The sequence below is a fragment of the Delphinapterus leucas genome, chromosome 10 (assembly GCF_059928025.1).
Source record: "Delphinapterus leucas isolate spDelLeu-1000000601 "Yukka" chromosome 10, BTC_Dleu_Yukka2, whole genome shotgun sequence".
In the NCBI taxonomy this organism is placed as follows: domain Eukaryota; kingdom Metazoa; phylum Chordata; class Mammalia; order Artiodactyla; family Monodontidae; genus Delphinapterus; species Delphinapterus leucas.
In genome coordinates, this window is record NC_143138.1 from 40,018,928 (window position 1) to 40,040,923 (window position 21,996).

Consider the following 21,996-nt stretch of genomic DNA (forward strand, 5'->3'; position numbering starts at 1 on the left):
AGCAACTCGGCTTCCTCATGCTCCCCTCACGTTTGTTCATCCAGCTCAGCTGACCTGAGGGCCGACTAGGCAGCCAGGTGCTTCCACTGCTCTTTGTCATTAACCTTCCCAACAAAACTGTGAGGTGAGGGTCCCCCCCACACGCTACTCGGCAGCTGGTGAACTGAGGCTCAGAGCAGTTAAGTGCTCGCTCACAGTCACACAGCCAATCAGCGGCAGAGCCGAGAGCTGAGCCCACAAGGACAGGGCTCTCTCTCCCTGTTCCTCCATGCCTCCTGCTCTGTCAGCGCCCTTAGCCTCTGTAACGCTTAGCTTCTGATGACAGGCTTCCAGGAGACAGCCCAGCGCCACCCAGACCACTGAGGGTTAAATGCTGCCCTGTACTGCACCTTCTGCCCTCAGCAATTTTATTGTCTCCAGAAGAAAGTTTACTCCTGGCAGTGAGCAAACAGCACCTTGGCATCTGTCAGCTGGGATTGCACTGGGAGGAGGAGGAGGCCCTGCCCCAGGCCAGTGCCTCGCTGGGCCCCTGCTGTCTGCCCACCCCCGGGGAGGGGGCAGACTGGGCCCTGGCCAGAACCCAGCTCGGCTCTGCTGAACTGCTGAACTGGTTTTGTCTCCGGCCTGCCCACCCTGCCCCCAAGTCCCTGGAGCCACCTGCTTGCACGTCCCCAGCTGGGCCTGGGCCTGGAGAGGCCTCGGATCTCAGGCTGGGCCTGGGAGGGAGGGAGGAGGATTAGGGGTGAGGAGTGGGGAGCTGGAGGCACTCCAGAACGCGGAGCTGCGGGGGGGCTTGGGTGGGGCAGCTCCCTGCTGTGTGGATCTGCACGAGGCACAGAGGCACACACGCATCCAGTGACACCTCGCGTGCTGGCAGCAAACTCCGGAATCCTTTTTCTCCTTCACACACCTGCCTGTCAGAACTCCATCTAGCCTAGGTACTCCCTGACCTTCTGCAGGGGAGCCTGCCTCCAGGGCTCCCCATAACTGCATGGAACAGCCTGTCCAAATAAGGCAAACTTTTATCTTTACTTGAAGAGTCCTCTGGCTAAAACCAGGGGTTTGGCCCTGGAGGTGGATCTGGGGGATGAAGAATACGGGGGAGAGAACAGATCCAATCCCCAAATGGACCTTTTCTCCCTGCCCTGAGCATGCCCCGAGGCTGGGGGAAAACAGTAGGGGTGAGGGGACTATAGTATATTTACCTTGAACGAGGGTTTGTGTCAGGACCCTGTCAGGCTGTCAAGGCCAGAAGGGCCTCAGAGAGACATCTAACCAGACGGGGGAGGCTGAGACCCAGGGTGGGGACACAGTGACCTGATGGCAGGACTGGGACAGGGACTCCTGCCCTGCCCCAGAGGGGATCTGGCCGGAGTGGGGAAGATGGAGCAGGGGCTAGGACTGGAGCTGAAGCTGGGCTGGGGGCTGAGCCCCGGTTATAACAGAGTTAGGAGCCCAGAGCCTCTGTCCTGTCCCACAAGGGGCCCCACACAGAAGTGCTGTCCGAGGTCAGGCAGGACACAGGAAAGTGTGGCATGGCCTGATGTCACACCACAGGGAGCCGGGACTGTGAACACCAGAAGCCACAGGCCTCAGCGGCCACTTTTAGAATTTTGCTTTAAAAATGGAAACCTATTTAGGGGTCAAATTCATCCTTGAACCATGAGTTTGGGACCCCGGATGCCCCAGGTCTCCTGGTCAGTGCTCATCACCAGGCACCCGGATTCTAAAGGCCACAGCCTTGGAGCCTTAGAGAGCATCAGGTGTGACCTTCCCTGTACAGACAGGACCCAGGGCCCTGGAAGGTGAAGGGACCAGCCCTCAGGCCCCCAGCCCGTGGTGGTCGCCAGGACAGTACCCAGCATGCTCCCCAACAGACGTCCAACCGCAGGCAACTCTCAGAGCGCTCGCAAGACACACAAGACTCAGGATGACAACGTCCAGCCAGGTTGACACAGTTCTGGATTTTATCCACAGTCATACAGTCACAGCTTATATATATATATATTTGTATTTATATACCTTTAAATTACACAATCATGTACAAAACGGGTGCATTGCTGAGACCACAGCACTTCTCGGAGTTTCACAGGTGTTGGACTAATGGAGTCAGGAAGCCTAGGGTGGCAGGCGGCGGGGCAGCCCCGGCTCCTCGCAGAGCCAGGCCGCAGAAAGGGCGCTTAACTGGGGACAAAACACGGTACACGCCGAGCCCCGCAGAGCGCCCTGCGCAGCATCCAGGGGGCGGACGGGGGCTGCAGGAGGCGGTGGGCGTTGAGTGACTGACACCAGCACTGACAGGTGGGGCTCAGGGGGACTTCCGGGTGGGAGACCCTCCTGCCCTGGGGTCCTGAGGAGCCTGGGGACTGAGAGGGAGTGGTCCCCAACAGGGCCGTGGAGGTGGTTGCTCAGAAGGAATGGGTTTCGAGTCCCTGCCCCGGAGTGGGCTGCTAGAGTGCTGAGGGGGACAGGCCTGGGGTCCAGCCAGGGCCACAGCCCCTCCCCAGGTACCAGGAAGCCGCGGGCACAGAGAGGGGGAGCCCAGACCCAAGGTGCAGATGTGCTCGCTTCCTGCCTTCCAAGGGCAGAGGCCTCCAACCCCAACTCCTGCCCTTGGGGAGAGGCTGAAGAGGCTTTTGTTCTGGAGTCCGGAGGCCTGAGGCTTCCGAAATCTTAGCTCAGGCTCTGAGGGGCCTAGGGCACATCTCAGGCTGCAGCAGAGGCCCAGAAGGCAGACAGTAACAAGAACAGGGGTGCTGAGAGGGGAGTCTGCCCGGCCCTGGGGGTGCCATTGTCCCCAAACCCCCAACTCCCCTGGCCCCAAAGGAGGCCTGCACCAGCTCAGGCCCCTGTGACTCTGCCCAGGTCCTCACATGACCAGGCTCAGGGCCCTGAGGCTGGGGTCTGCGACCTCCTGAGTGGGCTGCTGGGAGAAGAAGCACGGAGCAAAAGAGGACGGAGGCTGATGGAGGGGCTGGGGTATCACACTGTCTTTACCTGGAGGCCCGGGGTCCAGGTGCTGCTGGAGCTGAGCGGGTAGGGTGTCTGCAGGCCCGAAGCTCAGAAGTGGCGTCAGCTGTGAGCAGTAACCTCACCTGGTGCTGCAGGAAGCCTCAAGGCCTCACCCCGGAGGTTCCCGAGACTCCTCTTCCCATCATTCCCCTACCTCATTGGGTCTTGTCCTGCCCTGGTCGGCTTCTCAAGCACCCTCGCCCCACTCCTATGGGCAAGGCTGGTTGGTACCTGGTACGAATACCTGGTAATCCAGCACCACTTCCTTTCACCAACCACAGGAAACACTCCTGCTCTTGCAGGAGGCCCTTTGCCTCCTCCCACCCACAAAAGTTCTTTAACTGAGACCCAGGCTTGGAGAGATGGAGGGGCTGCCAGCAGGAGGGGCTGCCAGGGGCTGGGGTTGGGCGAGAGGGGACGAGGAAGAAAGACCTGGCGACTGTCCTGCTCCTGAGGCCGGGGCTCCTCCCTCCTGCAAACCCATGCCTCTCCCATTGGCCACAGGCACCGGGTCCCCAGTGCCTCCGCAGGCAGGCCAGAGCAGGGGAGAGAGGCATGGGAGGCCAGCTTAGCCCAGTGGTTCTACAGTTTTAGAGGGACATGGAGGGAGGGAGGGAGGCAGGGAGGGCAAGAGGCCCTCCTCCCCAGGAGGCTGCTACTGTTGTTGGCTTTGCGCTGGGCTTTGGGGCCCCTCCCCACGGCCTAAGGCCTTACAAGAGCAGGGGCGGGGGTCTGAGGAAGAGCCTGTGCGGGAAGTACTGACAGCTGCAAAGAAGGGCCCCAGCAGGGTCCTGGTCCTTCCGCTGAGCCTGCTCCCCGTTCACTCACCCTCCTACACCCCAGTCACACTGTCACCAACTCCAACTCACCCCTCTTCATGTCCTGGGGAGTCTAGGGACCCCTGGAAAGCTCTATAGGAGAAGAGGGTGACTATCCCTCCTCCAGCCCCACCAGTCCGGAGGCGCAAGGCTAGGAGAAGGGTACTCCCCAGGCAGAGTGGAAGACTAAAGAGGAGGCCCCCTTCTTGGGGGTCTGCAGGGGAGGTCTTTCACAATAGGGAGGTGGTGGGAGGGGAGCAGGGTGGGGCTGGAGGCAGAGGTCATAAAACCAGGCCCAGAAAATGGAGGCAGGTGCTGGCAGCCTGGGGTGGGCAGGGGAAGGCTGGGGGGACTGAGGCAGGGTGAAAGGGTCCAGGAGACACCCCTCTGGGCTCAGGAGACTCTCTGGTGGGATCTGAAGAGAGGATGTTGTGATGTCGCTGTTGGGCTAAGTCCTAAGACCCTCACCTACCCTGGGGCCATCACCCCAAGTCCCACCACCCTGGCCTCCAGGCAAATGCTCTGTCTCTTAGTATTTTTTTGTTTTGTTCTGTTTTGACTTTTAAAAAAATAAAAGCTTGATTGGAAAATATGTCTGGAACTCTATGGCGAGGGGAGGAGGACAAGAGTGGGCAGGGAGGGGAGGCGGTGGGTGAGTAGTGGGAGTGATGTGGAGGGGAGCGGGGTAGCTAGATGGCCTCCACGTAGTTGGCGGGATAGAGGCCCAGCTGCCCGCTGTCCAGCCGCCCGCGGCACCAGCCCTGCTCGTCCTCCTCGCCAAGCTTGGTGAGCTCATCTCCTAGGGAGGGGACACAGAGGAGCTGGTTGACAGGGACTCAGAGAGGACTGACGCCCACCCCCACCTGCTGGGCAAGCCCTCTGATTAAACTGGGCCGACCCCAGTGCCCCTCCCATTACTGCCCGGATGCCAGCCCCCCCCCCCACCACGAGATCAGCCCCACCCACACCTCAACGCCCACGGGCGGCCCAGCCAACCACCTAATCTCGGCTCCACCCCAGAAACCCAGGCCCCGCCTCCAGCTTCACTGCCCTAGTCCTGTCCGTCCTCCTGGCAGCCCTGCCCTCAGGCTCCGCCCCCAATACTTGTTCTGGCCCTACCCCCACCCTAGTCTCAGGTCCAGATTCTGCCCCTGGCACCCAGTTGCCACTCTCAAGCCCTGCCCTTGCTCTCCAATTGAAGTCTTGCCCCCGAGGCACAGGTCGCCCTCCAGGTCTTGGCCGCGCCCATGCGCCAGGCCCCACCCCAGGTTCGACCGGCCCCGCCCCCTTACCAGCCTTGAAGCTGAGCTCGTCCTGCTCCTGGCCGTCGTAGTCGTAGAGCGCCCGCACACGCACTCCCTTGGCGTCTTCATCGAAGGGGTTGGAGCCCCCGTTGGCTTCATTTCCCCCAAATGGATTCCCGCTCTCGTCGTCCGACCACTCAGTGGCGTAAGTCTGGCCCCTGTCGTAGCTGCTAACACTGAGAGGCAGAGAGAGGACCCAGCATGAGTGGCCTCTCACCCTGTCCTTCGGGCTGCCCCCTCCTCCCAACCAGAGCCCTGACCCTAAAGTCCACCAAGGCCAGTGGTTCTATAGAGCAGGGGTCCGGAGCCAGTGACCCTCACTGACAGCTCTTTAACCAGATGGGAGGCAGGACTATTAGCATTACTCAGCCCTTGAGTGAGGAGGTGCTGAAGGAGACCCCAGAGAACATCTGACCCCTCATCTGAAAGGGGTATTATTACAGCCCAGTGGGTAAGAGTGAGGATCACTAGCACTAGGGATGTAATGTACAACATGATAACGCTGCTGTATGTTATCTATGAAAGTTACAACAGTAAATCCTAAGAGTTCTCGCCACCAGGAGAACAATTCTTTTCTAATTCTTTAACTTTGTATCTATATGAGATGACGGATGCTCACTAAACTTATTGTGATAATCATTTCATGACATATGTGAGTCAGACCATTATGCTGTACACCTTAACCTTATACAGTGCTATGTATCAATTATATCTCAATAAAACTGGAAGAAAAAAAAAACAAAACAAGAAAAAAGAAAGAAGGCCAAGGCAAATATATGAGTGAGGATTCTGGAGCCAGACCTCTTGGGCATCATATCTTGGCTCTGAGGCTTACTAACCAGCTGTGTGACCTTGGGCAAGTCACTTAACCTCTCTGGGTGTTGATTTCTCCATCTGTAAAATGGGAATATTTACACACTCCTCAGAGTGTTGAGAGACATCAAGGAGCTAATCTATGGAAAATGCTTAGAACAGTACCTGGCACACAGTAGGTGCTCTCATGGGGTTATCTATCACTACCTTTGAGAGGAGCCCAAGCTTGCCATGATTTAGACCATTTCTTGTCTCCTGAGGTAAAACTCAGCTGTCCCAGTATGTGGACCCCCCTGGCCCCCAGGAAGCTCCGTAGGAGGCACTTACCTGCCACGGTCCCCAGCCTGGGATGTGGACTCCACCATCCCAGCAGCATTGGTCAGCACTACCCCCTCTGCCTTCTTGGGCTGTTTCTCCTTCTTGGTGGTGGTGTGCGGGAGGTCTGGGTTCCACTCCTGGGGGGTGTCAGGGGAGCAGTCAGGCTGGGGGGGCTGCCCCCCGAGGCTCCTTCCAGCTGTTTCAGATTCCCCTTCCCCATCCCCACACATCCTCACCTCAAACTGGGGCCAATTCATGGGCATGCCAGGGCCGCTGGTGCTGCGGAACCATCTGAGGTCGTCCTGGGCGTCGGCCCCCCGGATGGCCTGCTCCAGCTCCCGGTACACTTGAACATAGCTGTGCACGGGGGAGATGGAGAGGTGCAGGGCAAGATGCACCATGGCCCCATCTCAGCCTCAGTGAGGGCCAGGGCCTGTTCAGGAGACCAGGGTGCTGGCGTGCCCCCCAGCTGGGAATCAGGCTGCTTCCCAAGGAGCAATCTCTGAGCGGGCAGCTCCAGGTATGCCCAGTGGGCACCTTTCTCCATCCCCACCTTAGCCACTCACCCATCCATCCAAGCACGTTTCTTGAATATCTGGTGTGCGTCAGCTTACACCCAGGCAGCTACTGGCCCCTGCAGCCCCGCCCTCCCCTTCCTGTCACTATAACATAGGGCCCAGGATGCCCTGCTGCCTCTGCCTGTGCCCACCGTGCCGCCACGCCCAGCTACCTGCTATTCTCAGCTAGGTTGAGGTGACGTTTGATGTCTAGCAGCACCTCCTTGAGGAAGACCAGCCTCCTTTCCTCAAATTGCTGGCACTGTTCAAACACCTGCTCCATGCCCTCCATGTACTGGGGTGTGGTCTTGCCCACGTCATCCAGCACCTTCTCATACTTCTCCTGTGTCTATAGGAACCAGGGCAAAGTGGGGGGTGGTGGTGAGAGCCAGGCCTGCAGCTCCCAGCTGCCACCCACTCCAAGGGGCCCTGAGACCCCAGCCCGACCAGCACCTTCTGCACATCCTGCTTGCACTTGTCCACTTTGTCCTGCAGCTTCTTCTGCTGCTCAGGTGTCACCGACTGCTCCGTCTTGCTATTCATCTCCCGGGTCATGGCCAGCTTCTCCTCTTTGCAGGCCAGATGGTAGGCCTTCTTGGCTGCCTCTAGCTGTGGGGAGGGGGGAGAGGGGGCAGGGTGTAAGCAGAAGCAAACGTGTTCACTTTCAACCCCTCCCACCTGCCCACTCCACCGGGAGCTGTGAGCACACATTCTTAAAAGGCAGAAGGGATGCAGGCCCCAGCTCCAGGTATTCAGGAGCAGTGCCCACCCATCTGTGCATTTCCCTGCACCGCCTGCCCCTATGGACGCCCTCCCCTCGGGCACTGCAGTGCCTGCCCCATCTGTGGGTGTTTCTCTCTGGCAGGCAGTGCTGCTCTCCTGTGGGCCCAATACCAGCGGGCAGTGCACTGCCTGCCACATCTGTAGAGACCCTCCCTCTGATCAGTCTGCCCCTCTGAGCCCAGCTGCCCAGCCTCGCCCCTTCCGTGGCAGCCGCCCACCAGGCACCTCCTTCATCTTCTTGGCCCAGGGCTTCTGGGCCTTGCGGAAGCCGTCTTCAGCCTCCTTGCTCTCCTTGAAGCCGCCCATGATCTGCTTGTGATAGGCATCCTTCTGCCAGTTCTTGACCTTCTCCAGGTCCTCGTTCAGCAGGCTGTTCTTCACCTCCTGGTGCAGTTCGCTCACCTTGTCCGCCTCCGTCATCATGGCACCCCAGGCCCGTTCCAGGCTGCCATACTGTGGGCCTGAGGAAATGGCCATGTGGTCACCGGGTCCTCATTACCCCTGGCCCAGAGGCTCGCCTCATGCCTCCTTTCTCTAAGGCTTTCCCCATACTTCCCATGGCAGCAGAAATGCCCTCCTCTGCTCTCCCTACAGTTTTATCCATCTTCCAGGGCCCAAGAACAACCACCTCCTTCAGGAAGCCTTTTCTGAGTACTCTATCCTCACACACCTCGGCCTCCAGCCCTCATGAATTCTTCTTACAGCGTCCATCTCTGGGCCTACTCCCTGTCTCCCCCATCAGCTTGTGAGCCCCATGGGCGGCAGCCTGGACCCCCATGAGCTCTCACAAGCCAGCACAGCACCAGGCACACAGTCGGTGCTCCAGGAATGTTGACTGAAGGTAAAACTGAAGAACCAACTGGTGACAGATAACAGGAAGCCACCGGGACCAGACATCCCACAGGATCTGGACCAGCAAGAACAATTGCTATAATAAAATTTGCATATGGGCCACATTAAACGCCCTGAATTTGATAGCTGAACTATGGTTATGTAAACAAATGTTCTTATTCTTTGGTGATACATGAAGAATTTAGGGTGAAGGGGCATGTCTCTAACTTGAATGGTTCAGAAAAGCTATGCCTATAAATAGAGAGGGAGTGAGAAAACAAACGTGCTAAAATGTGAGCTGGTGAGTCTAGGTGAAAGGTATGTAATTCTCTGTACTATTCTAGCAACTGTTCTCTAAGCTTAAATTATTTCAAAATAAAAAGTTGTTTGTTTTTAATCCAACCTAAAATTGCAGAAAGTAGAGTTGACCGGGGACAGGGAGGTCTGCGTGGTTTGGGAGGGGAAGTGTGCAGAGGCAGGGCGCTCCCGGGACCCAGACAGTGGGGGGCCGGTTAGCGCCTGGGGTGTGCGCGAGGGCTGGGCATGGGGCAGGAGGGGGAGGTGCACCTTTCTCGATGAGCTGGCGCCAGCGCTTGGCCCAGTCGGTGAGCTGCTGCGCATACGCCTTCTCGATCTTGGCGCGCTCCTGCACGCAGTTCATCAGGTCGTTGCACAGCCGGTGCCCGTCATCGATGCGCTTCACCGTCCGCTTGTAGTTCCCCACCTGGCGGCCGAGCAGCGAGCACGACTCCCGCGGGCTCCCCGCCTCGCCCGCCCGGCCGCCCTGGCCACCCTGTCCTGCAGGGGGCGCCCGCCGGGCCACCCCGCGCTCACACCCTGGGGGCTCTGGACCCTCAAACTGATGGAGACTTGGACACCCCCCTCACACCCCACCGTCTATACACTCCCTCATCCCACTTTAAACAGAATTTCCTCACTGCCACCAAGTGCAGAAGGATATTTATAATTTGGACTTAGACTCAGATGAATTATTCATTTTGTACTTGCCGTGCTAAATCTATTATATTTATATAGAGTCATATAAGCGTTGAGCTGATCTGCAGCTTCCTGACACAATATTATGTTTTGTAGACATCTCACTAAACACTTATTAATTTAGGTTTGGCAGTTTTTACTTTGGGTTTTGGAAGCCGATGGAAAACTTCTTTCTGGGTCTCCAATATTTTGGAAGGCTCCTGCAATGCTGACTCCACCTCTTTGTCGCTGCGGGGCTCCCTGAACTTGTAACACTTCTCTGTGACCAGTGCTCCGCCCCCTGCCCACTGCATAGGGTAGGAGGCAGGGCACAGCTGTGAAAGGCCACGTAAGCTGTAAAGTGCTGCACCTGCCTGCGTGAAGCACAAGGAGTCTGAGCCGCGGCCCCCAGAGCAGAGGGTCAGGAGGGCCCTGTTCCACATCATAAATTCCACAGGATCTCTCCAGGGGCAGCTGTGAGGCAGAGGGGCTCTGGGCTCAATGGTCTGTAGGAACCACTTGGTGGCAACAACTGCCCGCTGGACATGGAGGGCTTTGGAGGGGTCCGTGGGGCTGGGGAGCAAGATCTGAGGTCACGGGTGGGTGGGAGCCTGGGCCTCCACACAGCCAGGCTGCCTGGTCCCCAGGACCTGGGGAGCATCTAAGCCTCACCTCCCAGAAGCTGTCGGTGGTCTCCTCTGGAGCGAGCGAGGCCTCATCGTAGGAGCCAGACATGGTGTGGCCGTTGCGGGGTGGACAGGTGTGGAGTTGCGGTCAGCAGGCTGGCTGCTCATGTGCTGGGAGGGCAGGAGAGAGATCCTGGAGATGAGGGCAGCTCCCCGCATGCCCCATTCCAGGGCCGGGGCCCCAACTTGCTGTGGGGGCTCTACAGGCATGAGCTCGCATTGGATGGGGGCTTCCTGCCCAGAGACTGGCTCCCCATCCCTAGGGTAACCCCAAGAGCCACCCTGTAGCACCCCTCGTGCCCACCACCCGGTCTCTCCACCATAAGCCCTTCACTCCACATCCTGTCCCTTCCCTCTCCCCTAAGTCCGTCATCCAGCTCAAGCGTGGGCACCTCTTCTCAGAAGCCTGCTGCAGCCACCAGAACCATGGTGCCTGCAACTGTTTTTGTGCTCCTGGACTCTGAGAGCTAAAACCTAGGGCCACGTAATTACATATTTGCTTTATATAAATCCGCAGTTTGCTTCACAGACACACACAACTCCTCAAAGCCAGCAATCAGACTTATCTCTGTGCGTGTCCTGCACTCCCTCCCCAGGACCTGGCACCTGGGGCTCAATGATGAACCCTAGAAGGCTTCTCAATCTGCCCACCTCAGTACTGCCCACCCTGACATAGCTGAATCCTTGCACCTGGTGCAAAAGACCCACCTCAGCTCCCCCCCAATCCCCAATTGACGCAGAACCCCTGGTCTCAGCCCCTAGAACCTCCCTGAACCCCCCACCACCACCTGAAGCCTGGACCCAAGCCCCTTGGAAAGCTGGCAGCAGGGCCCCTCCTACCTCCCACCCAGGCTCAGCGCCTCCTCAGTTCTCTGAGCTACTGGGCTCCTGTAAATGCCCTTCCGGCTGCCCTGGTGCCCAGCCTCAAAGCCTCCATTAGCCGCTTACGTATCTCCTGAGTCCCAGACATGTGGCTTCCTGGCCCACAGGTCAGAGCACCGCAATCTGCGTGAACATCAGGGTGGCTGCGTGTGCCATGGATCTGTCAGCAGGCATCACGGCTGTTCAATCTAGGCCATGTGCTGCCCCCGGGCCAGGACAGGCACTGCCCTACTCCCATCCCCCAGTCCTCATTGCCACCCTGGACAAGAATGGCTCAGTAGTTAGGAGACAGGACTCAGAGAGCTAGGGGCCTGGTCTTCAAAGGGGCAGCGAGTCCAGGCTGGGTCTGACCCTGAAATGGAGCAGGACCCTATGATCCTTGCTGCCCATGTCCTCAGCCTGCCTTTTGTCTGTGGAAAAACTTTAGCCAAACAGTAAAGTTTAATCAGATAAGTGAGAAAATGCAGAAACAAGACTAAAAATCTGAGTCTAAACAAGTCCAACAAGAGAAAATAGTAATAGTTTAGTCATTAAGCATAGTCAAGGACCTTTAGTTCTTCTTCAAGGGCTATAGATAATATTCTGAGCCATATCCTGTGAGCTGTCTTACAGATACTAAAACCCCCACCAGGTGGAAGAAGTTAACTACATGATGACCAGGCTGTAGCCATGACGTAAGCTGCCACAATTCCAAGAGCTGGCCTCAAAGAAACGGGAACAAACCGACCCTGGAACTGAAAACTAACTGTACGTAATCAAGATGACACTGATCAGGCCACCGATGACCAATTTCAAGATGACTGTCACAGCTGACTGTGCTGTTTCTGCAAGTAGCCCCTTCCCTTCACCTATAGAAGCTCTTGCCCACTGATTGTCAGTGGGGGAGAATTGGCCTTTGGACAGGAATCCGCCCTCCCCCCAGGTTGCTGGCCTCCAAAATAAAGCAAACTTTCCTTTCCACCAAACTTGCCTCTTAATTGGCTTTACAGCAGCCAGCAGCCAGATCCCCAATTTCGGTAACAGTTTTTGGCACCCGACGTAGGGCTGCCGCACTCTCACAGCATCTGGCTCCCTGGGGTTTTCCCGAGCAGACCCGCCCACCATGACCGAGTGCTGGGATGGCTGCGAGGAGCCCGCTGCTCGTGGCTAGCTGGTCCTGAGAGAGGGATTTCGGGGGGCGTTCCTAGCAGCTGCCAAAACCATTTGTTTCAGGAATCCTCCCTGTTTCTCCCCTGCTCAGCACTGGCTGCCAATGTACGTTTTTCCTTGGTGGAACGGAAACATGCATCTAGACGACCTGACAAGCTCCAAGACAGAGTAAGTCCACTGGTGTGTACCCAGGCAAACTTCTATTTTGAGCACAAAGTGCTATCTGGGCATTTTGCCAATTGGTTCTGACATGTGTCTGACACTGAGGACCATTTGTGTTGGGGAAATATTTGTTTGGGACTCTGTACCAGTCATCCTCTTGGAGGATTTGTGACAGTTCTGTCTTCTGGTGTGTGAGTGTATATATATTCCATTTGTGTGATTGGAAAAATTTTAGCTATGAGATTATGGCTAAAGAAAAAAGACAATTTTTTTTTGGCCACACTGCTTGACATACAGGATCCTAGTTCCCTGAACAGGGATCGAACCTGTGTCCCCTGCAGTGGAAGCACAGAGTCTCAAGAACTGGACCACCAGGGAAGTCCCAAAGATATTTTTTGTTACCAATATAAGACAACAGTATTCTTTAGACTCTGGAGAAAACTGGTTAAGATGAAACTCTTTTGAAATTCCAAGAGTTTTGAAATTCTTCTGGTTCTTTCTGCATCTGCAGTTTGAGAAAGCTAGCTTGATAAAATACTCTTTTCAGAATTCTGACCCTCAGAGAACAAAAATATGCCTAGGAGAAAACTTGAAGTTAACTCTTATCATGTCCTTGAAATACAAACACAGCCCACTTTGCCTGAGACTTCAGCCTTGGGTTAATTAGTAGAACTTCAAAAGATGTTTGGGTTTATTAAACATGCATTTTGTACCACAATAAAGAGAAACTATGCTATGCGAAAAAATGTGAGTTTTTAGAGGTTATGGAATATGTTCTTTTAAAAATTAATTATTTTATTTTTGGCTGCGTTGGGGCTTTCTGTAGTTGCGGCGAGTGGGGGCTACTCTTCGTTGCAGTGGACGGGCTTCTCATTGTGGTGGCTTCTTTTGTTGCGGAGCATGGGATCTAGTTGCACAGGCTTCAGTAGTTGTGGCAGGCGGGCTCAGTAGTTGTGGCTCGCATGCTCTAGAGCACAGGCTCAGTAGTTATGGCACATGGGCTTAGCTGCTCCATGGCATGTGGGAGCTTCCTGGACCAGGGATTGAACCCGTGTCCCCTGCATTGGCAGATGGATTCTCAACCACTGTGCCACCAGGGAAGTCCCAGAATATGTTCTTAAGTTTGCCAATCAGTAAATGCTGGTATAACAGTTCAATTACTTATTTCTTGGTTTTTTTAAGGCTTTTAAGTGTTAAAAACTGAAATATGTAATTAAAGCTACTAAAAATGATAAGGGAAGCATTTCAGTTGTGTAAAGCAAGTAGGATATGCATGGTCGGCAGAGAAGGTATAAAGAATGGAGATATTTTTGTTGAGGAAAAATGATGGTAATAATCTTGTCTTAGAGCTGGTTATTTCTGGATGGGGAAATCATATGGATACAAAAGTGATAAAAGGTTTGCAAAAAAAGGGAACCTTGAGAAAAGAATTTTGTACACTGTCAGGAGTGATTAAGATTAGATTGGATTTAATTAGGTAAATATCTATAGTAAGCTGGTAAAGACTGGAATTTGGTTTCTTTCTCCCTGTTAAGAGAACAAATTTTCCTGGAATACTGAGCTGCTTTTAATAACAGATTATAAGTTTCTTTCTTTTTTTTTTAAATAACACCAATATTTTTAAAATTAATTAATTAATTAATTTATTTATTTTTTGGCTGCATTGGGTCTTCATTGCAGTGCATGGGCTTTCTCTAGTAGCAGGGGCTACTCTTCGTTGCAGTTTGCAGGCTTCTCATTGCGGTGGCTTCTCTTGTTGCAGAGCGCAGGCTCTAGGCGCGCCGGCTTCAGTAGTTGTGGCACACAGGCTCTAGAGCACAGGCTCAGTAGTTGTGGTGCACGGGCTTAGTTGCTCCACAGCATGTGGGATCTTCCCGGACCAGGGCTCGAACCTGTGTCCCCTGCATTGGCAGGCGGATTCTTAACCACTGTGCCACCAGGGAAGCCCATAAGTTTCTTTCTCTAGCCAACTTTGAGTATTCCAAAAGGCCTCTAGGCATCTCAGAAGAAATATTAAAGCAACTAGAATTTCGTAAGTTAAATTATATGGACAACATTTGATAACTTTCAGATCGTACTGCTGAACTGGGTAAGAAATTTAAAGAATTCTAATGAAAAGCTATTGTTTTGCTTCAAACCATATGTATATATGTATTTGGCTGTGCTGTGCAGCATGCAGGACCTTAGTTCCCTGACCAGGGATTGAACCTGTGTCCCCCTGCATTAGGAGTGCAGAGTCTTAACCACTGGACTGCCAAGGAAGTCCCTAAAACCATATTTTTGACCCCAATGCTCAGGATGGAAAAAATTGGCTAGTTAAGTTATCATAGAGTATAATTACTTATGATGTGTATCACTGCTGGCTTTAAGTTTACTACTAAAAGAACATGTACAGGGACTTCCCTGGTGACACAGAGGTTAAGACTCTATGCTTATAATGCAGGGGGCCCAGGTTTGACCCCTGGTCTGGGAACTAGATCCCACATGCATGCCTCAACTAAGAGTTTGCATGCCACAACTAAGGAGCCCACAAGCCGCAACTAAGGAGCTGGCGAGCCACAACTAAGGGGCCCTCGAGCCGCAACTAAGGAGCCCACCTGCCGCAACTAAGACACAATGCAACCAAATAAATATTTTTTAAAAATAAAAGAATATGGGGCTTCCCTGGTGGCGCAGTGGTTGAGAATCTGCCTGCTAATGCAGGGGACACGGGTTCGAGCCCTGGTCTGGGAAGATCCCACATGCCACAGAGCAATTAGGCCCATGAGCCACAACTGCTGAGCCTGCGCGTCTGGAGCCTGTGCTCCGCAACAAGAAAGGCCACGACAGTGAGAGGCCCGCGCACCGCGATGAAGAGTGGCCCCCACTTGCCACAACTAGAGAAAGCCCTCGCACAGAAACGAAGACCCAACACAGCCAAAAATAAAAATAAATAAATTAAATGAAGGCTCAACATTAAAAATATATATATATATATTTGAAAAAAAATAAAAGAATAAAAAATAAAAGCACATGTACAGTGCTTGTGTGACAATTGGGTATTAGTGCTAAAATGTGTAGCCTATAAAATGTTTCCCCATCAGCATACCCCTGTATTAGTTTGTTATGTCTGATTAGTTTTCCCCCATCATGGATAACTAGGCCAATATATAACCAAAAAGTAGGTCTAGCACTGAGGGACATGAATGAACCCAGAGCAGGCAATGGAGCTACATCTGGCAGTGCTGGAAAAATATATTGATTATCAATGCTTTCTATGCAAACATTTGCAGTTAAAGTGGGGGGGAAATGATGGAAGAAATTTTCACATATTGAGGTATGGGGAAGTCATTCTGGCTTACACATGATTTAATATGAACTTTAGACTAACCAAAACAGCCTGTTTGTGGCCTAGTAAACATACATTGTATATCTGCTTTAACCATTAAGGGAAAAAAAAAAAAACACATTCAGAGAATAATACAAAGATGCATTTTTACTGTTATCCTCATTGTAATATGTCTACTAATTTTCAAATGTTTGTCCAGGTACTATGACAAGTAATCAAAGAGAGAGTTAATGTTTTCATAATATAAAATGTTGGGGACTTCCCCAGTGGCGCAGTGGTTAAGAATCTACCTGCTTGGGCTTCCCTGGTGGCGCAGTGGTTGGGAGTCCACCTGCTGATGCAGGGGACACGGGTTCGTGTCCCGGTCCGAGAAGATCCCACATGCCGCGGAGCGGCTGGGCCCGTGAGCCATGGCCGCTGGGCCTGCGCGTCCGGAGCCTGTGCTCCGCAACGGGAGAGGCCACGACAGTGAGATGCCCGCATACCACAAAAAAAAAAAAAAAGAATCTACCTGCCAATGCCGCGGACATGGATTCGATCCCTGGTCCAGGAAGATCCCACATGCTGCAGAGCAACTAAGCCCGTGCGAGACAACTACTGAGCCTGTGCTCTAGAGCCCGCGAGCCACAACTACTGAACCTGCGTGCCACAACTACTGAAGCCTGCGTACCTAGGGTCCACGCTCTGCAATGAGAAGCCACCACAATGAGAAGACGGCACACTGCAACAAAGAGTAGCCCCCACTCGTCACAACTAGAGAAAGCCCGCGCGCAGCAACAAAGACCCAACGCAGCCAATAAATAAATTTTTTAAAAAATGTTGATGCTAAGCTTGCAACTTGAGATTATTTCCAACTCTATGTCCATTCCCAAAATGAGGCAGGACTATGCCCCACTTCAGCAGGAAGTAGCGAGAGCAGTTGCAACACTCAAAGATTTGGGGGAAACTGGAACAGAAATGGAACTAAAACAGAACTCCTCTACCAAGTCTACAATTAACCTCTCTATCCAAAACTTTATTCCCTTTCTTGTTTTGTACCTGTCCCTCCTCAAGACTAAGGAGTATCAAAGAAAACGGGGTATTGAAATGGAGCAGGACCCTATGGTCCTTGCCCCACATGTCCTCAGCCTGCCTTTTGAGTGTGGAAAAACTTTAGCCAAAGAGTAAGTTTAATCAGAGAAGTGAGAAAATGAAGAAACAAAGGAAAACAGTCCAATAAGACTAAATAATAATAGATTAGTCATTAAGCATAGTCAAGGACCATTAGTTCCTCCTCAAGGGCTATAGATAATACTCTGAGCCATATCCTATGAGCTGTCTTATAGATACTAAAACCCCACCAGGTGGAAGAAGTTACCTACATGATGACCAGGCTCTAGCCATGACATAAGCTGAGAACTGGCCTCAATTCTGAGAGCTGGCCTCAAAGAAATGGGAATAAACCAACCCTGGAACTGAAGATTAACTGTAGTTAAAATAATCAAGATGCTCTATGTCAAAAAAACAAACAAGCCAATCAGAAAATGGGCAGAAGATCTAAATAGACATTTCTCCAAAGAAGACACAGAGATGGCCAAAAAGCACATGAAAAGATGCTCAATATCACTAATTATCAGAGAAATGCAAATCAAAACTACAGTGAGGTATCACCTCACACTGGTCAGAATGGCCATATCAAAAAGTCTACAAACAATAAATGCTGGAGAGGGTGTGGAGAAAAGGGAACCCTCCTACACTATTGGTGGGAATGTAAATTGGTATAGTCACTATGGAAAATAGCATGGAGGTTCCTTAAAAAAACAAAAATAGAGCTACCATATGGTCCAGCAATCGCACTCCTGGGCATATACCCGAAGAAAACCATACTTCAAAAAGACATGTGGGCTTCCCTGGTGACGCAGTGGTTAAGAGTCTGCCTGCGAATGCTGGGGACACGAGTTCAAGCCCTGGTCCGGGAAGATCCCACATGCTGCGGAGCAACTAGGCCATGCACCACAGCTGCTAAGCCTGCACTCTGGAGCCCGCGAGCCACAATTGCTGAGCCCATGTGCCACAACTACTGAAGCCTGCGCGCCTGGAGCCCGTGCTCCACAACAAGAGAGGCCACTGCAATGAGAAGCCCGCGCACCACAACGAGGAGTGGCCCCTGCTCACCACAATTAGAGAAAGCCCATGCACAGCAACAAAGACCCAATGCTGCCAAAAATAAATATATATATAAAAAGACACATGCACCCCAATATTCATTGCAGCACTATCTACAATAGCCAAGACGTGAAAGCAACTTAAATGTCCATCCACAGAGGAATGGATAAAGAAGATGTAGTACATATATACAATAGAATATTACTCAGCCACAAAAAAGAACGAAATAATGCCATTTGCAGCAATATGGATGGACCTAGAGATTATCATACTAAGTGAAGTTAAGTCAGACAGAGAAAGACACACATCATATGATATCACTCATATGTGGAATCTAATTTTTTTAAATGATACAAATGAACTGATTTATAAAACAGAAACAGACTCACAGATTTCTAAAACAAACTTATGGTTACCAAAGGGGAAACATGGCGGTGGGGGGGGGAGGATAAATTAGGAGTTTACGATTAACATACACACACTACTATATATAAAATAGATAACCAACAAGGACCTACAGCACAGGGAACTCTACTCAATATTCTGTAATAACCTATATGGGTAAAAAATTGGAAAAAGAACAAATATACTATATGTAGAACTGAATGACTTTGCTGTACACCTGAAACTAGCACAACACTGTAAATCAACTCTTTCAAGATGACTGTCAGAAGTGAATGCTGTTTCTGCATGTAGCCCCTTCCGTCTGTCTATAAAAGTTCTTGCCTACTGATTGTCATTGGGGGCGGGGGGTTGGCATTTGGACAGGAATCCACCCTCCCCCCACAGGTTGCCAGCCTCTGAAATAAAGCAAACTTTCCTTTCCACCAACCTTGCCTTTTAATTGGCTTTAGAGTGGCGAGTAGCTGGACTCCACTTTCAGTAACAACACTACTAGGAGCTGTGAGCCTTGAGCAAGGGACAGCTCACTACTTCTGCACCGCAGCCTTGGACACTGTGAACCCTGACCAGTGAGGATGCTGGGCGAGGGCTAGTCTCTGCAAGATTCAGCCCAACCAGGGGATCCAGGCTGGCCCTCAGGCTCTGGGCAGACATGTGGCACCAACACCTAAGGATACTTGGTCAAGGGTGTCTCTCCCCTTCTCGGGCCTCAGCTTCCCCATCTGTTCAGAGGCTGGTGCTCTTTTGCTCCTTGCTCCTCTCAGGCACTAAATATATTTTGTTCCTTTTGCCTTAGCAAAGCCTCAGACACACCTTCCCACACTCACGCACAGTGGTGGTAGGTGGGCAGGAAGGCAGCTGAATTCATCAAGGGACAAAGAAATGAGTCTAAATTTTTTTTCTTCTTCATTTGGCACTTTTCACTTATAAAGCAGTACTTGCTTCATAAAGAACATTTTGAATTTAGGTTTGAAGAAGTAAAGGGCAGGGATATTTAATGAAAGACTTAGACCATCTAGAACCCTTGGAGTCACAGAGCTCTGCTCTTTGGGATCTCCAGCACGTACAGCTGTTAGCAGCTGGCGGTGGGGGCGGGAGGGGGGGTAGGGACATTTGGTTATGGGAGCAACGGCGACACGGTTGAACCCACCCCTGGTAGTGGGGAAGTGACTCCACACAACCTTGACGGAGGGCAACTTGGTGCTCTCTCCCACCCTTAGAGGCACACACCCTTCACCCAGCAGCACCACCCCTAGGAATTTACCTGGAAGGTAGTGCCACCCAATTTTATCTACTGCAGCACTGCTTGTAAAAACCAAAGGCTGGAAACAACCCAAATGCGAGGCCGCAGGGGACCAGTTAAGTAATTTACCATGCAGGCCTGCAACACAATGCTCCGGTCTTGAAAGGAAGGAACCCTCCAAGCCATGTCACTAAAGCAGAACGAGCCAGGTTCAGCACAGTGTGGCTGGATGCTTCCATTTTTATGGGGGGAAACATATGAGCAGAGAATATTTTTGGAAAGCTGAGTAATGGTAGTTGCCTTCAGGGAACTAGGTGGCTGGGGAACGGGAACAGGGAGGGATTTTTCACCATGGGTCCTTTTGTGTCCTTTAGATTTTGCCTTGCATAAATTGTATATTTTTTTAAAAAGCCTCCAGCCAGTGCTGGAGAAGAGCTGAGGGAGCTGGGAGCCAGGACCGAGGGTGCACTTGAGCCGTGGAGGGAGGGGACAGAGCAGTGCAGATCTGGCAAGTCAGGCTAGAAGGGAATGCAAGAAGGCAGAGGCCACTCTCCACCTTGTCCAGATCCAGGGAGGGTGGGACTGGCTGCGGCCCCACCCTGGGTGTAGGCAGGGTTTCCCAGCCTCCCGGCTGAGGTAGCACGTCTAGTAGAAATAGCTCTACCCTTGGGGTCCCTGCTCTGCCACCAAACTGCTGTGTGATGCTGGGTGACTCACATGGCCTTGCTGTGAAATGTGGGTGATGCAACCAGACTTAAGGATTAGATGAGCCAGCGGTGAGGGTCCAGCCCACACCCTGGGAAAGACCCACACAGAGGTGGCCCAGGAAGACAGGCAGGCAGCGTCAGGGAAGGGACGTGGGAGGGGGCATGGGAGCACCCCATCACCCCGTGGCCAGACATGCCACCCCACCCCGCCCTTGCCTCCTCCAAATCAGCCGCACACCGGCACCCAGGGGCTTAACTCTGGCAAATGCCAGGTCCTTCCTGAATGGCGGTCAAGGGCTGCCATCACTGAGAGTGCGGCATCTCTCAGGTCAGGAAGCTGGCGTGGCCGCAATCTGCTGCTCCCGGTGGACAAGCCCCATCTGCTCTCAGCTGTCCTCAGCCCATCAAACGGGCACAACGCCTATCTGACTTTTCTCATTGTGGTTGTACAGCTACTGTGGTCCTGGAAGCCCTGTATCGTTAATAATAACAGCTGGCATTTATGGAGCACGGACTTGGTGCCAGGGCCTGTCGGCATGTCTCAGTGCCTCTAATCCCCACTGCAGCCCTGTAAGGCGGGGGCCGTTCTCACCCCCACATTGTAGATGAGCGCCCAGAGGCTGAGACCCGACTGAAAGAGCCTGTCAGCTCTCACTTCTGATTTGTCACCTCTGTTGCTGGAATAGGGGTGAGAGTCCCATTTCAGGATGGGCCCTCTCTGTCTGTGGAGCCAGGGAAGGTGCCGGGCCTTTCTCACCCCCAAGGATGCTGTAGCCCTTGGCACACATGTGGCACGGGTGGTATTGGGCTCTGGCCCCAGCTTGACCTCTTTTACCAGTGAGATCTCGGCCGGGTTGCGTCATGGGTGTCTCAGTTTTCTTACTCGTATGATGAGAAAACAACACTTGAGTCTTCAAAGAGCAAATGATAAAAGGGTGGTAAGTTCTTTTTGAAAAACACAGACCACTATGGAAATTTGAAGTTTTAATGCAGGCCTTGAACTTGCCTTTAAGGAGAAAAGAGCCTGAAGGTGAAAGGTGTTCCCCCTCAGGCCCCAGGCCCACTGCCAGCTGCCTCTAAAAGACCTTGGGGGGCAGAGGCCTTGGTCATGTTCCCTTGACCCCTGGCTTGGAGAAGGGATAGAGGAATTAAAAGCATGAGCCCAGGGAGGGCAGGAGGGTGTGGACGGCACCGTGTAGATTCCTAGGCATTAGCCACTAACAACCACAGGCCTCGGAGTCACCCAGCTCCTCTTTCTTCTCGCACCCCACACCCAACCCATCAGCAGATCCTGAGCAGTGCCTGGCACGTAGTAAGTGCATGATCCTTATTTGTAGAATGATGAATAAATGCTAAGGACCTTCTGGAACATTCCTTCATTAAATAGCAGAAACACTGAATTCTGTACCCTAGAGCCAAACATAGTCACCTGCACACAGTCGGTGTTCAATCAGTGTTGATAATGATGGTGACACAACCAAGAGCCAAATCCCAGAGGAGGGGGTCCCAGATCCCTCCTGTCCTCTGTTTCCGAGCCCCTCCTCTCCTCTTGGTCAACCCTCAGGGTCCAGTTCCAGGGTCTCTTCCTCCTTGATCCCCCCGTGATGATTCTGCCCTCGGGATGGTGCCCTCCATCCCTAGGGATCCCGCAGCACAGACAGAATAGGTAGCAATCGGGCTGTCACGTCACCCTCTCTTCACTCTCTCTTCATATTAACCACAACCATTTTTGAATACCTACTATGTGCCAACCTCTTGATGCACTTTATTTCTAATTCTCATAACAACCCATTGAGATGAGTGATGACTTCCCTGCCTTCTCCGAGACTCAGAGAGGTTAAATAACATGTCCAAGGTCACACAGCAGGGAGGGGGCAGAGT

The 21,996-nt window shown here is 52.7% G+C and overlaps 1 protein-coding gene across 1 annotated transcript in view; it reads right to left on the minus strand.

Annotated features, from left to right (window-relative positions):
• Nucleotides 1-1,957: 1,957 nt before the first annotated feature.
• Nucleotides 1,958-21,996, minus strand: part of PACSIN1 (protein kinase C and casein kinase substrate in neurons 1) — a 64,076-nt gene continuing 44,037 nt past the window's right edge. The window contains exons 2-10 of the mRNA XM_022581656.3: nt 10,084-10,208; nt 9,004-9,160; nt 7,831-8,066; nt 7,276-7,431; nt 6,996-7,171; nt 6,502-6,622; nt 6,275-6,402; nt 5,123-5,310; nt 1,958-4,629 (exon numbers count right to left, since the gene is read on the minus strand). Of these exons, the coding sequence (XP_022437364.1) occupies nt 4,520-4,629; nt 5,123-5,310; nt 6,275-6,402; nt 6,502-6,622; nt 6,996-7,171; nt 7,276-7,431; nt 7,831-8,066; nt 9,004-9,160; nt 10,084-10,146 (1,335 nt within the window). The 5' untranslated portion in view covers nt 10,147-10,208 and the 3' untranslated portion in view covers nt 1,958-4,519. The remainder of the gene's footprint in view (nt 4,630-5,122; nt 5,311-6,274; nt 6,403-6,501; nt 6,623-6,995; nt 7,172-7,275; nt 7,432-7,830; nt 8,067-9,003; nt 9,161-10,083; nt 10,209-21,996) is intronic.